At 42.0% G+C, this 15,928-nt stretch overlaps 1 protein-coding gene across 2 annotated transcripts; it reads right to left on the bottom strand.

Moving 5' to 3' along the window:
* Positions 1-605: 605 nt before the first annotated feature.
* On the bottom strand, positions 606-11,837 carry sf3b1 (splicing factor 3b, subunit 1). Of its 2 annotated transcripts, XM_017469378.3 has the most exons (25): positions 11,682-11,837; positions 10,589-10,761; positions 10,308-10,409; positions 10,075-10,189; positions 7,998-8,077; positions 7,711-7,896; positions 7,323-7,572; positions 6,972-7,184; positions 6,754-6,875; positions 6,460-6,657; positions 5,994-6,095; positions 5,738-5,917; positions 5,559-5,645; positions 5,197-5,467; positions 4,911-5,056; positions 4,652-4,798; positions 4,414-4,539; positions 4,043-4,264; positions 3,735-3,917; positions 3,508-3,619; positions 2,357-2,477; positions 2,013-2,144; positions 1,629-1,901; positions 1,319-1,535; positions 606-1,223 (listed from the first exon to the last, which is right to left on the bottom strand). In XM_017469378.3, exons 1-25 carry the CDS (start codon positions 11,707-11,709, stop codon positions 1,065-1,067), a joined length of 3,945 nt encoding a protein of 1,314 aa, XP_017324867.1. In that variant the 5' UTR covers positions 11,710-11,837; the 3' UTR covers positions 606-1,064. The 2 variants fall into 2 exon arrangements, with proteins under 2 accessions (XP_017324867.1, XP_017324868.1); XM_017469379.3 differs by lacking the exons at positions 10,075-10,189; positions 10,308-10,409; positions 10,589-10,761; positions 11,682-11,837 and adding an exon at positions 8,394-10,010.
* Positions 11,838-15,928: the final 4,091 nt, after the last annotated feature.

The following is a 15,928-nucleotide window of genomic DNA, read 5'->3' on the forward strand; positions in this document are numbered from 1 at the left end:
AAATAAATAAAATAAAAAAAAATGAAAAAAAAAAACCCCACAGGGAACCCGCGCCCATTTTCACACGAAAATCTCGTCTTCCTCCATTGGCAACTCGAACCAATATCTAACGTCGAGTTGTTCGCAAGTTTTCGTTTTCTCCTGCTAGTTTTGCACACCGAACCGTCCATACAACACGAAATACGAGTGGTTTTCTCCTCCACACACACACACACACACACACACACACACACACACACACGTTCTGCAAGTCCACAGTTGGAGTGAACAGTACAAGAAGCTGTCTAAATCCATTTCACACAGCAGGATATTTTGGTGTTGTATGTCTGACAAACCACTTCAGATATTTCTGACTTCAACGCGTAAAGTTACTGGCCGAGGACCGACTTCAGAACCGGTCCCACCTACTGCAGAGAAAAATCCCTGGAGCTAGAATACTGTACTCAGTGCCAAACTTCAACTATCAAATGAACTACAGGGAATCAAAAATTAATAAATGAGAACATTTAAATCTATTAAAAAATTATATATTTTTACTTGACACATGTAAACCCTGGTTAAGTGTAATCCCTGATTCAATTACGATATAAACCCACAACAAAGGGAACGTTTTCATACACAAAGTTTATTCAGCCATAACAAGCAATATCCAGTAAGAACAGATGATTGCACGGAAATTATTACACGTAAGAAACTTGTTGAGACTTTCCTTCTAAGGGTTTAACATTTCCTGGCAAATCCGCCGCTACATTTCACTGCAATCGTTTACGCTTTTATTTTTCGTTAAAAATTACGTCGTTCCATTTTCTGCCTTTTTTTTTTATTTTATTTTTTTTACACATTTATTTTATTGATTTTTTTTTATTTTTTTATTAAAGGTCTATACTTTAATTTAAAACAGATTTGCTAACCCCAAGCATGTGTGTGGCAGATGAAGCTGCAAACCAACATAACTAAAAGTAAAATGGACCACGTACTATAAACCATGTCTGGAAGAATAAAAGAAAAGAAAAAAAAGAAAAGAAAAAAATTTTTAAAAAAAGAGTGCTCAAGTTTAAACATATTCACAGAAAGTAATCCAGCTCGTAGCGGACGAACGGGTTCTTCTCGTCGTTGTAGACGAGGGGATAATGTGCAATCAGAGCATCCTGGGAGCCGATGTAGATGGAATTATAAATCTTCCAGTACACATCACGGACTTTCCGCGCAGGATGGAACAAACCCTGAAAAGAGGAGAGAAGAAAGATTAATATATAAATAGACTAACTGAGTCTCACAAGAGTCAATTCTTCCTTTTAAGTCCTTCACGAGCGCTTACCTGCAGGCAATACTGCAACATCCGACACGGTCCGATCGCCACACGGAGTCCCTCGAGGGCTCCCATTACGGCTTGGATTACGTGCGGCGACGTTTCAAAAACGTTCGGCCAAACATAGTTGAGCAAGTGGTTGAGGGAGTCCTCGCACCCGAACCCATACACACCCAGAGACATGTGCTGCACTACAGCGCTGGCCGTCTGCCTATGCACAAGGTCTCTGTGAAGGAAAAGTATTCACAGGTTACGTCGACTGCGATAAGCGAACCAAATAAAAACACCCGTAATACACTACGGGTATAAACCATCTCACCTGTCCATCAGAGCGTCCTCCAATAACGGGGTCACGGCATAGATGTAGTCCTTACCCATCTCTCCGATATATTCGAATAAGAAGGAGAGGGATTTGAGCACACCGTTCTGAACGTTCAGTTCGGGTACACGGTACTCGTTCATCAGCGCTGGGAGTACGGTGAAGGGCGAGCACGTTTCCGCCACGATGGCGATCGCTACTGTCGTACAGACTCGGTTTTGACGCTCTTGCACTTTCAAGTTGTTAAGCAGCGTGGCAAGCACGTCGTGAGGTCTAGACAGATCAAGAGGAAAACGGGGGTTAACAGGGTTATGTTTTCCCCCCACGCTGAAATGGAATCGAAGCAACGCAATACGAGAAATGAATCATTTTAATTTTTTTTACCCGATCGCCTTGGCGATGTAGCCGAAAGTGTTGACCGTGGCTCGTCGGATCGCCTTCTTGTGAGCTTTCAGCAGCTCCAGCAGTTCGAAACAGATTCGCATCCACTCCCTGGCCGACACGTACTCCGCACCTCTACAAAGAAGGAAAGAAAGAAAGAGGTTTTGGGGTTTAGTGTACAAAAAAATAAATAAATAAATAAATAAATAAATAAATAAATAGTTCAAGTATTCTCGAGTTCAATTTTAATTCTTCAAACATACAAAGGCGATAATCTGACCGTTACACTACAGGCACTTCCGTGTTACATTTATTTTACGTTATTAGCGGCACGACTCAACACCGACCTGTCAGCAATTCTGCCCACGAGATCGATGCAGTTCTCCTGCACCTTTTCGTGTCTGTTTTTCAGGATCGGTGTCAGTCGAGGAAGTAAATCCTTAATCGGAGGCGTCATCTTGTGCATACCTGAGAGGAAAGGTCAAAATCGATATTAGGAGGAGTATATAACTGTTCCGCAGTCCCAATGAACCCTGTACTCCGAGGGCGACATCGGTGTGTATACACACACACAGCCGGTCAAAAGTTTGTGGACACTCAACTGAAATGTTTCTCGCGACATTAAAAGCCTTTTGATCTGAAGGTGTGTGATTGAACGTGTGAAATCGGTGTCGTAGACAAAAATATAATTTATTAGAAAACATTTCATTTACAAAAAAAAAAATCTATTTAAAACGGGTGACTCAGCGAAAAATATTCCGAAAAGCAGCCGATAAGAGTCCAGCGTAGGTGTTAACTCCTTTAATACTGTTTAATCATCATCTCAGGGAAATTCCTCAGGAAATCGGGTGAGAAAACGGCAAGAACACATTCCGGGAAATTCTAGGCGAAAAGCATGTCTACTTTGAAGATGCTAAAATACTCAATGATTTTGATTTTATTTTGAATTTATCACCACAACATAATTCCCATAGTACCATGTGTGCTACTCCAGAGTTTTGATGACTTATAATTCTAAAATGCAATGAAAAAATAAAAACTATGTATAAAATAATGAATGAAAGTGTCTAAACCTTTGAACGTAGTGTGAGTGTGATATATATATATATATATATATATATATATATATATATATATATATATATATATACACACACACACACACACATATACATATATACACATACTCTGAGAATGAGACATTTTGTTCCTTATTTTTAATAATTTTTTGCTTTCATATTAACGTGTTGAGATTCGTCTTCGTTATTCTGGCAAAAAATAAAGTGTAGAATAAGAGCGTGACAAGTACAACTCGATTCCATGTCTGAAGAATTGAGATCAAAGGTTGGTTTGTTTTTCAGCTCTCTTTTAACTGTCTGTACCCAAATGACTCGTGCATCCTAATGAGTAACTTCATTATAACCAATTGCCAAATAGGACACACACATGCATATCTAAACCCAAAGCCACAAGCTAATTCTATAGGATAATGACATACCAATGACATTAACGATAGCTTTAAGTGCTCCGAGGATGCTTCCAAGAACTTCAGGGTATTCCTCTCCCAGGTACTCGTACAGCACGACACCCAAATGACCCATGAGCTTCTCCTGTAAGACAATAAGACAGCGATATATAATAGGTTAAGTCAGAGAACAGGATTTTATCATGAATATGTTCAGGAAGCGGTGATTTTTGGGGTAAAACTAATTATTTCTCGCTCACCTCTTGACAGGTCTTCATAACCACAGCCGTGCGAGAAATGAGGTCGGCGGCCTGCTGACGGACTTTGGCCGACTTGTTGTTTAGACGCCACAGAACTGTACCGCAGATCTGAGGCAGGTAGGGCTTAACCCGCTTGCCCAGGGCATTCACTACTGTTCCGAAACCGTTCAGCATCACAGAGTCCTGGTGGAACAAATCCATATCCACCACAGAGTCAAATAAAGACCAGCTGTTCAAAAAAAAAACAAAAAAAAAAAAAAAACCAAAAAAAAAAAAACCAAAAGATATTTCTACCCTCTGTAACTCACCTCAGTGGTCTGTTCTTGGAAAGCATACAAGATGCCATCAATAAGCTGCTCCTCCAGTTTGTGGTCGATGTCTGCTGCTCCCAGGTTACCCATGATCTTCTCTATTGTCTCCATCACCATCTTTCTGTACTGCTCAGCTTCATCCTTCAAGTCGTCCACGATCCTCGAGATGATTTCTGCTGCACCGACTTTGTTGGCCAGCTCTACCGTAGTGTCTACCAACTACAGGAAAGAGGGGGAAGAAGAAAAGAAAAGAAAAAAAAAGAAAAGAAAAAAAAATCACCAAAGTGTGAATAAACAAGAGCCATGAGGCACTGCTGGAAAAGCTGAACAAGTTCATTCGATAACCCCTTCAGAAACTTTCAGCCTACCTGTCTATAGTTACGTCTGTCCAAGGCCATACGGTGCTGCCAGAAGTGTTTAAAGAAAGGCGGCAGGATCTCGGTTTTGATGTAGTTAGCCTCCACACCGTCTGTTCCACAGCACTGCTTCACCACCTGTGGGGGGAACAAAAATAATAATAAAGTGACGAAAAAGGCCCATCAATGCGAAATGCACTAAAATATTAGCGATGCTCCATCATCATAAACGATTATTATTTCTCCTAACCTTCAGGACAATCTTCTTCATTTCCTCATCTGGAGATTGGAACTCTCGAATGAGGATAAGCATCACCTCCCTCGTGTAGTAGTTGGCGTACTCGGCATCCATAAGAGGAATCAGGTATCCGATGGCTTTTAAGAAAGCAGCCAGACCCTGAAGAAATACAAACGCAAATATCCTTTACTCTTGTTTCAATCGTTCGTTTTCAACCTTGACAGAGTGTAATAAGTATCGTCGCTCGTGAACCTTTTGAGATCGTGCTCACCTTGCCTCGGTGTTGTCTGATACCCTTCCAAAGGGGCTTCAGCACGGAGTCAAAAGACTCGATACCGTAGGGTGTGGCGGCCTCTGCAAGAGCAGCGATGGCCAAAGCACTGATGGTTCGCACCTTCTGCTGCTCATCCACAAGACCTGCAAGTATAAATATATACAGGTCAGTTAACAAAGGATTTAAAATACACACCCCCACCAACCATATAAGGTGTGTTTTGGTATCCAGCATGCCTACTGTATATGATCGTAGATAACCTGACAGGACTGACGATACTGACCGTGTTCGATAATCTCCACCAAGCTGCGGAGATGAGGCAAGATGGCACAACCCATGAGGATGGCGATCTGCTGCACGATTTTAATTCCCGTGTGCCGAGCCTGCCACGACTTCTTGCTCTTACACACGGCTTTGAGGAAAGGCAGGAGGGAAGGAATACCCAGAGCGGACGCCACGACAGCAAAGGCACGAGCGGTCGTGTTTCTCACGTACTCGTCCATGTTGTCGATGTCGGGCCTCATCGTGGAGATCATAGTGGCCAGACCAGCAGCCTGGTTTTTAAATAATAATAATAAAGTCTCATCATAATAAAACACTTAAATCACCAGGAGTATGTTATGCATCAGGGGAATTTTTGTTCACCTTTGCCAAGTTAGAGATAATCTCTCTGCCTTCTACCCTAGCGTAGTAATCTTCATCAATCAGCAAGGGTTCAATCACGACAAGGATCTAGAGGAATGAGATATGGGTCATACATAAAGAATTGTTCCTACACCATAAATATTCGACATAAGATGCTTTAAACATATATAAAGACTCACTTTGTGGACATAAGGTCGAACCAAATCGTCCAGTTTGTACAAGATGCGGTCGATAACCTTCACCAACAGATGGCGCTCCTGATCTTCAAGGGTAGGAGACATTAGCAGGGGCAGAATCTGATTGAAAAGAGGCCCGGCACCAAATTCCCTGGCCTTGTCTGTGATTTGCCTGAGAGCAGCCTAAAAGCAGAACAGAGATGGTTAGAGAAGTTCCTGATTAAAGAGATGAGCAGTTCAGCACAAATTAGTTACACACCTTCCTCATGGGAGGGGTGCCGTTTTTTATTTTCAGGAGCAGCTTCATGATCTTGCGCTCCTTCTGCTCCTCTGGACTGAGAGTGGACTCGTCCACCTCCACCTGAAAGAGAGACAAAATGATTACGTATTCCTCAAAAAAAAACAAAAAAAAAAAGTCAATCAAACTTTTTTGGAATTGTTGAACAAAGTTGGGACGCTGTATGAAACGTAAATAAAAACAGAAAGCAATGATTTGTGTGTCTCATCAACCCGTATGTTACTCACAATAGAACGTTGAAAACATATCAAATGTTTAAAATGAGTACCGCTTTAAGAAAAAAAAAATAAGGTAATTTTGAATTAGATGGCGGCGACACGTCTCAAAAAAATAGTTGGGACGGGGAACAAAAGGCTGGAAAAGAAAGCGTTAGTGTATTTACATTTCACACAGTGTCCCAACTTCGTATAATAATCTGGAATCTGACCAGAAGTTTGTCGAAGTACTGGATGTCATCGGGTTTCAGGAAAGGCAGGTTGCCGGACGGCTGGTCGTTCATCTGTTTGGTGGTTCGGTCTTCCGTCTGCATGTGGAAGCCTGTCATGCCGCCGATGGGCGTCGGGGTGGCGGTTAACTTACGGGCAGGGGTGCGGATGGGCACATAGCCTGCTGGTGGGGGAAGGACCTGGTGGTAAAGTAACCAAAGAAAAACCATTAGCGATCATGTTAACTATTTGCAATTTCCATCACAAACTTGGGAAAAAAAAAATCCACTGCGTACCTTGTAGCCTTCCGGAAACATCGCGTCCAGCTCATCATCAGTAAGCGGACGGTTCCGCTCGTCGATCTCTCTCTCCCAGCGCCACGCCTGAAGCTGCTCGGGAGTCATACTCATCAGATGACCTACAGGAGTGAGGAGAGGAAGGAAAAAAAAGCTGTTATATTATATTAAACCTGTGCGTGCTGCTACAGATGCCCAAAAACACACTTTTCCAGTACCTGGAGTGGGTGTGGCCATATTCATAGCTGGTGTGCCAATAGGGGTCTTTCCAGGGGTGAGCAGCGGAGTGGAGGAGCCCATCTGACTGGCAGGAGTCTCATCCCAACGGGACTTTCTTTTGCTTGCTCCAGGAGTTGGGGTCTCTCCGACAGACTCATCCCCTCGGTCTGTACGAGGGGTCTCGGCCCAGCCACTGCCATGGCCAGGTGTCTCTAAAAAAGAGGAAAAAAGAGAAGGAAATTTATATCATTACAATAATAATAATAATAATAATAATAATAATAATAAGAGGAAGATGATACAGAACTATTTACTGATCTGTTTAATTCGTCTTCAGACTAATTACGAACCTCTTTCTGTCTTCGGAGTCTCGTCCCAGCGGTTTTTGCGCACACTGGACGTGGCACCGCCGTGACCGGGCGTGGCGTGCCCGGGGGTGTCTCGGCCAGGCGTCGCGGCGCCGGCAGGTGTGTGGCTGGGCGTGGGGTCCCACATGCGTGAACTGGGGGTGGCTCCAGGAGTCTCGCTACCCTTGGGACGACCGGGCGTCTCGTCCCAGCGACTGTTTGAAGGCGTGTGTCCGGGTGTGTGTCCCGGTGTCTGAAGAGGGGAAAAAAAATTAAGATTAAGCTTTGTTAAGGCAGAATTAAGGTATTTTTGGAAACCTAACCCCCCCCCCCAAAAAAAGGCAAGACTGACCCCATCATTACCCAAAAGTTAAAGTTAGAGATGATGTACCTCTACTGAGCTATCCGCCTGATCCCAGCTGGACACTTTCTTTGGAGTAGTGTTTGGGGTCTGGTCAGCAGTCTGGTCCCACCGACGCTTGCGCTTGGGAGCAGCGGCTTGAGACGCAGCAGAGCCATTGACCGCTTTCAGGTCACCTGATTTTGCCTTTTCTGCCATCTGCAGCCTGATTTCTCTCTACACAAAAGAAAGAAAACACCTTCTTGATATTTGCCTATAGCTGCATCACTAAGAAAGACGGGCTTCAAGGTTTAAAGAGTTTAGCAGGTTTTCTATACCTCTTCTTTAGAAAGATGCTGCTCCTTCATCACATCCATATACGACCGGGCAGGCATCTTGGGATCTGGCGTTTTGCCCCCTGCGCAAAAAAAAGAGCACCAACAAAATGCAAGACAGTTAGCCAGGCACATGCTACCACCACCAGCACTTCCTCACATTGCAAACACTCAACTGACCCTCATTTTTCTACTCCACAGAAATCTTTTTACTTAAAAGTCCTCTGACATCACACAAAAAAAAAAAAAAAAAAAAAAAAAAAAAAGCCTAACATTAAAAACACTCCTAACATTCATAGTTTTTAAAAACAGGCAGGTACATAGTGCTTTATGATAAGGAGAGGATATAGCCATCAATGTTGTTGCAGGGTCCTGGGCTGTGCTCTCCAGAATACGTACACTTTCAGTGCCAAGGGTCCATCTGCAGTCAGACTTCAACCGGCAGAAAAGAAGCCTAGAAAATTGCTCTTTACCATTAGTAACACTTTGGAAAATGGTTTGTACTCTCACACACACACACAAAACAGTATAGCACCTGTGATGCCCTTGCATCACACTCACTGTACTCAAACCTCATAAATCTACAGCTCTAATTAGAATTACAAAGCAATATTAATGAAGTGTAAAGCTAGATTTGTACCATTAGGGGAATGGTGTAAAAAAAAAAAAAATCGTGTTAAAAAGCTCCTACGTGCATTTCAAGGAGGTAAATTTGGATATCTTAATTTTTTTTTTTGTAAATAAAAATAGGATGAGTTGGGCAAAATAAATTAGCAATGACAAAAATGGGGAGGGATGAGGTTGGGAGGAGGTTTGCATGATTACTATTATTATCAGAACTTTGGGAACAGAGCTGTTGTTGAAACCATATCCCGCCCCCCCCACACATAATATTCCTAAATCTGATAAATCTCTCTTCTCTTTGTTCACCATAACCTACACAGGATGAGGTGCTGCACCCTTAAGAGAGTGCAGACAGGACTGGCATAGCAGTACTGCTGTAGGAGAGAAATTAAGCACAGTTAGTATGGGGCTGTGGAGTGTTTGTACACAGATTCTTTAAGATATATTTCTATTTTAAACATAAAATAGAAATATATTTACACAACACTTATATAGAGGATGTTCCTGCTTGAAATTCGCTACATGCAAGGTGATTTATCCAACCGAATTCCTTTACTTTCCTGGCTATGTGTATAACTGAACAATTTCTCCACGCAAAAGATATTCACCAGCGCATACGAGTTTACTTCACGCTCCGTACAAGCAGCGGTTTAGTATTATCGGCGAATTAAATACGCAACAACGCTAGAGAGAAACACCAAACGCTTTACGCTCTCATGGTGTTAAACAAATAACAAGGCTCTTTAAAAAAAAAAAAAAAAAAAATTTACGTGTCTAAAAGGGGTGATTTAAAAAGCTTGCGATTATAGTAAACCGCCACCGGTTTGGCTGTCTGGCAGAAAACACTGATTTGATCATCAGAGAGTTTTAAATAACTCATCAACAACAACGTTGACTTCCAAGAACTTCCATAGGAGAGCTCTTCCTTTCAGCAGCGTACCGCTTTTATTTAAGGTGCTACCTAAATGTACGCGAATTAAAGATGTGAAGGTTTTCTGACAAGTAATGACCAATTTCGCCTCAATAGCTGTCCTGCATGGCTATTAAAAACACTTCAGTATACGTAATAATCCATTAACCCTTCGAAGAAGACACACACGCACACCTACCTGCAACCTTTCTGGTTGGGTCTACAGACACTTTTTTTTTTTTTTTAAAAAAACACCACCCAACGAGCAGTTCCCACAGAACCTCTAATCCTCTGTAATCTCCCTCACAGTGAGAACTGTCCAATTTGTTCATAAATACGAGGTGTTTATAACTGGAAAAGGGTTGTGTAATCTTTTTTTGTTGTTGTTTTGAAGTCTGGGAGAGCACAATGTTGGGTAGTGTTCGAAGGGTTAAACAGAAAAACAGCTGATCTGGACCAGCGGTGGTGAACATCTGGACCAACAGTGCACTGATCAGTATGGACATAGATGGGGGCTATGGAGTCGAATGATGGTGGCATATTTACCGTCTGCGAAAGGGTCGTGACGCTCAGGGGAGATGATCATCTTTTGCCTGCGCCTCTTGTACTCGTCTTCGCGATCGGAGATCTTCTGTGGGCGATGCTCAGCAAAAGGATCGTACTGTAGAGGAAGACAAACTGACCGTCAGTACGTTTTAAACAGGCTGCTACAAAAAAAAAATAATAAAGCTGAGAGGGTATGCTCACCAAGAAGAAGAAAGGAAAGCATATAAAAGTACCTGCTCATCTGATTGAGGAATGGCATTGAGTATCGCCACCGGAGCATGATACCCCGGTTTCTTCTGGCCAAGCAGAGTTGTAGAAGAGTCCTCCTCATCATCCTAAAAGAGAGAGACACTGTCTCAGTCTTGCACAGTCCCACACCAAACATACTCAAGAAGTGAAAATACTTTATAAACTACGATTGGACAAGCAGCAAAAAGTTTACTCCACAAGTCCAGCCACTGCATGGATAAATCCGATCACATCATGGGTGTAAGAGACTGCGTGAGACTCTTACCTCCTCCTGCTCATTGGCAGCAATAGATGTGACGTATCCGGCAAAACGACTGTCACTTCCCCCGTAGATCTCCTGGTCGTAGTATCCGGTAGAATCCAGGCCGACACCCTGATCTCCCTCCTCCTGCAGCGCCGCCTTCATGCCCTGGATCTCCAGGATCTGCGCCTCGATATCTGAACACCACAAACAAGCACACGTTCATTAAAATCAAATTTAAAAAAAAAAAAAAAAAAAAAAAAAAAACATATGCACTGCATAAATGAAACAGCACAGATATAAACCCAGATGAGGACGGGTTCCCTGTTGAGTCCGGTTCCTCTCAAGGTTTCTTCCTCATATCTTAGAGAATTTTTCCTCAACACAGTCACGCTCATTAGGGATAAACTCACATTTAAAATCTGTATCCTGTGTTTATATGTTTCTGTAAAGCTGCTTTGAGACAATATCCATTGTTAAAAACGCTATACAAATAATATTGAATAGAGATATAAACCCATAAGTTGTGAGGCAATGCAACCTGTCGTGGCGGGGAAAGCGGCTTCATAATGAAACATACCGTGCTTGCTTTTGGGATTTAACAGTAAAATTAGTTGGACTTATATGCTTCGTATACTAGTAGGAATACGTTTTACACAAAATACGCGAGCTGAGAGGCTTCAAAACTCGCCGGAACAAGCGTTTAGACACAGTGCTGTACGTTCACAAGCACTCTGTTTATAGTGAGCGGACGCCATTTTGAGACGCCATCTTAGTTAGCACGCTAGCTAACACCAAACAAAGAGAGATACAGAGATACAGAGTTACTCGCGCTTCTCTTTCGCAGACTAACAGGGGACATAAAATGGGTTCTTTCAAGAGACGAGTCGTAATTTATTTTTTTTAAAGAATCTGTGAGAAATGTGATGTGGTTTTTGAAATGCGCCATACGCGAAAGGCCAAAGCCAGGCGCCATCTTGTCTTCATGCTGCACTCAGCCGCGACACGGAGCCTTCACGCGCTCCGCATTCAATAATTAATTAATTAATCGAACCTAATAAATATGTACACACGTTTATGTTTTACTGGTTTAACAGTAACTTGAAAATACACTCACCTTCGTGTGTTTTGGCGATCTTCGCCATGTTTGTCTGTACGTGTGTGTACGCAGGTCAGTCCCGGAAGGCCTTCAGATTCTCCTACGTTATACAACCACGCATGCGCAGTATACAATCTGGGCGTAAACAACGAGTACATCACAAATCACTGGATAGTGGCGCAGGGAAGACGTCATTTTGTACCGGAAACCGGAAATTAGCATCACACTGGTTCCATCGACAAAAACACAATAGGAAATGGTTATCGGCCAGAAATGTCCTGAAACTTCTTTCCGTGTTGGACTTGTTTATATTATTAGACTAAGACCTCCCACCCCTCCTAATTTTATTTATTAAGTTATTTTCCCCCTTTTGGTTCTGTATTGTTCTTTCTTCTAAGTGCTGTATCAACACAAACACATATATATGATTGTTGAATTATGCCATGAATGTTTATACTTGAATAAAATAATAAATAAATAAAAAATTCAAACTGGGGGGAAAAACAATAGGATTTTCCCAAAGGCTTTTGGATTATTGCAAATGAAAAAACAAACAAAAAAAAGCACTGTGATCGACGTTATCAACTTGTGATCAACTTTACAATACCAACACATTTTTTGTCCATCAAGATATTTTTCACACATGAACACAACTTTTATGAAGTTTGAAGCCTAAATACAATCGCCAGAAATAATAATAAAAAAAAAAATAACTGTATGCTATAAACGAACTACACCACTGTCGCTCGACTTCAAAGTCACCATCACCAAGCATCCAACAACCAAGCATCCATAATATTTATAGATTTATTGTGTGAATTAATCTTCATCCACATTTTTTATTTATTTTTTTTTAGCGGGGGTGGATTGTGCACAGAGTATCTGAAGCAGATTATCTCCAATGTTTTTTTCCTTTTCGGCGTGGTGACATGTAATGTCCCCGACAACATCCGTAGTCCCATTTAGCAACTTGTAAGCAGCCGCCTTTTTTTCAATACACGTAAAAGCTTTAAAAAGCTTTTTAAAAATCACAAGTGGGGTGTTACTGGTGTATTTATGTCGTAGAATAAAACGTGAAAATATTTTGAGCTTGTGTTCACCACAGACCTTATTTCAGGCTTTTAACCAAAATCCCATTTTTAAAAAACCCATTGACTTCGGCACGATGGAACCAGAAGGGCTAAAATTCTAACTCAGTTCCGGGTTTTGATGTCATACCTGCCCCACTCTGTTAGATATGTAGTTTACTCCTTAAAGCCATTACTTTATTACCCTGTGTGTTTGACTTGTATATGAAAGAGACATTAGAAACTCAGATAATAATCCTAAACTGTAAACAGATAATAAACTGAATCTAAAAATCTGAATAACTGTAATAAATGTTTATCTGTGTAACTTTTATAAGAAATTAAGCAGAGGTGGATTAGGGATTCCTGCCAGTATACACAAAGGAAGCACTGACAGATGATCTAATGTTAGTCTGTAAAATGCAAGCTTTGTAGTAATATGATAAATTACGTCAAGCAGAAGTAATTGACGGTAATTCAGCCCTCACTATATGTTGGGAAGCTCAGCAGATAGTTAACACTTTGTGGCTTAATGTTATCCTGATGAAACACATTATGTTCTATATCACTCTGTAACTAATAATCACCGGGGGTTGTGAATATCTATCAGCTGGATATCATCTTGTGCACACGCACACGTATGCCGACATCTTGAACAAAATCACAAAGTGATCATATGATGCAACATTTGATATACGTAAATACCACCTTCATAGAAAAGGATTTGAGTTACCATCACTAACCCATCACTTTTTCTGTTGAGTCATGCTCAACTCAGGCCTTAGCAACATTTGGAAAGTCTCTACTAGTTTTCTACTGGTCTCCGAATAGGCCGCAACATCCACTCTTAAAATGGTGGCAGAAGAAAAAAAGATATATATTTGGCTATCATTCATGTGACGTCATAGCTCGTGCTACTTGTATGCTGCTTAAAATTCCATCACCCTTAATGTAAAACACCTACTCACATCCCTGACCTTGTTCATAAGTTGGCCTTGTGTGTGGGTGGCTAGAATGACCTTGTGGTTGAAGTCATATCATCTAATTTTATTAACTAATTGACTGAACTTCTGTGACCTCGTGAGTGTTCAATGTTTTTACAGGTGCCTGCCCTGCAGTACTCTTTGCACCGGACGGAAGTGATTTGATCATCATCTGTTCATCTGTCAGGGATGAAAGACATAAGGAGCTCACCTACTGGATGAGGAACATCAACTATCTGGGCGTCAACCCCTCTTAGTGGTATGAGGGCAGCAGTCATCTCTAAACCCCTTTCCCTTTTCAGCCCATCCATTTTCTATACCACTTATCCTACAGGGTCATGGGGAACCTGGAGCCTATCCAAGGGAGCATCAATTCAATTCAATTCAATTCAATTTTATTTGTATAGTGCTTTTTACAATAGACATTGTCTCACAGCAGCTTTACAGAAATATCAACACGGTATATAGATATTAAAGGTGCGAATTTATCCCAACTGAGCAAGCCACTGAGTGGTGACGGTGGCAAGGAAAAACTCCCTAAGATGTTAAGAGGAAGAAACCTTGAGAGGAACCTGACTCAGAAGGGAACCCATCCTCATCTGGGTAACAACAGATAGTGTGAAAAAGTTCATTATGGATTTATATGAAGTCTGTTTGGCGTTAGAAGCAGCCGTAGTCCCAGCAGTCTGGAATTGGAGTAGATGAGAGCTCCATCCAGAGGTAGGATATCCGAAACGGATCAGGCAGGTCCGGAGAACAGAGAGGATCAGGATCTCTAGTATCTCCATAAAATTGTGTGTGGCTCGACAGAAGGAGAGCATCAGGGCACAAGGCAGGGTACACCCTGGACAGGGTGCCAATCCATCACAGGGCACAATCACATACACAATCACATACACATTCACACACCCATTCATACACTACAGACACTTTGGACATGCCAATCAGCGTACCATCCATGTCTTTGGACTGGGGGAGGAAACCAGAGTCCCTAGAGGAAACCCCCGCAGCACGGGGAGAACATGCAAACTCCGCACACACAGAGCAGCGGCAGGAATCGAACCCCCGACCCTGGAGGTGTGAGGCGAATGTGCGAACGCCCTTGGTCAGTCATGGTAAATAACAACAGTTTGCATACCAAAGCACACACCGAATAGGCTGCACAACAGTGTGAAAAGTCATACATATTCTTAATGGAAGCACGGTTTCAAAGTGATTTGCGGCTTTAATTTGCGACTATATCAGATCTGCAAATCTAACCCTAGCTGTCTGACAAAATGTACAAAATGTATCATATTAAAATATCATTGTTAGTGTTCAAGTCAGAGTGTGTACAGTGTCATTCGAATGCAAAGCTGTTTATTTTCATGTGTATAGAGTATAATTGCGGAATGGTGCTTCTTACAGACCTCATCGACTCAAATTCCACAATTCAGATAGTAAATAGTGGTACCAGAACAGAAGGAAACATGCAGTTAGTTCACTTCACACAGGAAACGTCTGTTTATAGTTAAACAGCATACATACAGACTGAGTACAGTGAGTGGTTTAACCCTCCTATTATGTCATGGGGGTCAATCTGACCCATTTCCACACTTGAGATGTCTGAAATACTGGTTAATCTCTTTTTCTCTTTGAAATGTTTTGACTTTCCTCATTTAGGGTCATGAATTTACATGCAAAGATTTCTTCTTATTACGGCTTTGTCTCGGACAAGCCGTAATAAAGCTCTACTCTTTGAAGCCGTTTTTGTGTGGGAAAATTTAACCTCTGGAAGTCATTTTGACCCATAACCCCCCCCCCCCCCCCCCCACACACACACACACACATAATATGAGGGTCAAAGAAAGAAAGAAAGGTGAAGTGTTTACACGTCGAGAACAAATCTGCTGCTAAATAACGTAGTATGTACGTCCGACTTTCATGTTCATGTAGTGCCTTTTATATTTTGTCCTCATTTCATTAACTTTCACTGCGTCCTCAACAGATTTAACTCTAACCTTTGCTAGATATGCGCTTTGGGTCGCCCAGCCTGGGCAACTCTATCTCACATCCCGTGACATTTCTGCATACGTCATCGCAGTATATTTACATACTCAGGGGCGGCGTGACGTGCAGAACTTTCAACCAATAAGCAGCGATCTACACGCTCGTTCCATCCAATAGCATTGTGAGTATTACTGGGCGAGACCACCTAAAAGGGGGCGGGCTTTGC

The sequence above is a fragment of the Ictalurus punctatus genome, chromosome 6, assembly GCF_001660625.3.
Source record: "Ictalurus punctatus breed USDA103 chromosome 6, Coco_2.0, whole genome shotgun sequence".
Classification (NCBI taxonomy): Eukaryota; Metazoa; Chordata; class Actinopteri; order Siluriformes; family Ictaluridae; genus Ictalurus; species Ictalurus punctatus.

Coding starts and splice junctions, on each gene's coding strand:
- sf3b1 (XM_017469378.3), bottom strand. CDS start 11,709: ATGGCGAAGATCGCCAAAACACACGAAG. Junction 10,190..10,307: donor TTCCTCAATCAGATGAGCAG/GTACTTTTATAT, acceptor CTTCCTCTACAG/TACGATCCTTTTGCTGAGCA. Junction 5,646..5,737: donor TTCGACCTTATGTCCACAAA/GTGAGTCTTTAT, acceptor TCATTCCTCTAG/ATCCTTGTCGTGATTGAACC.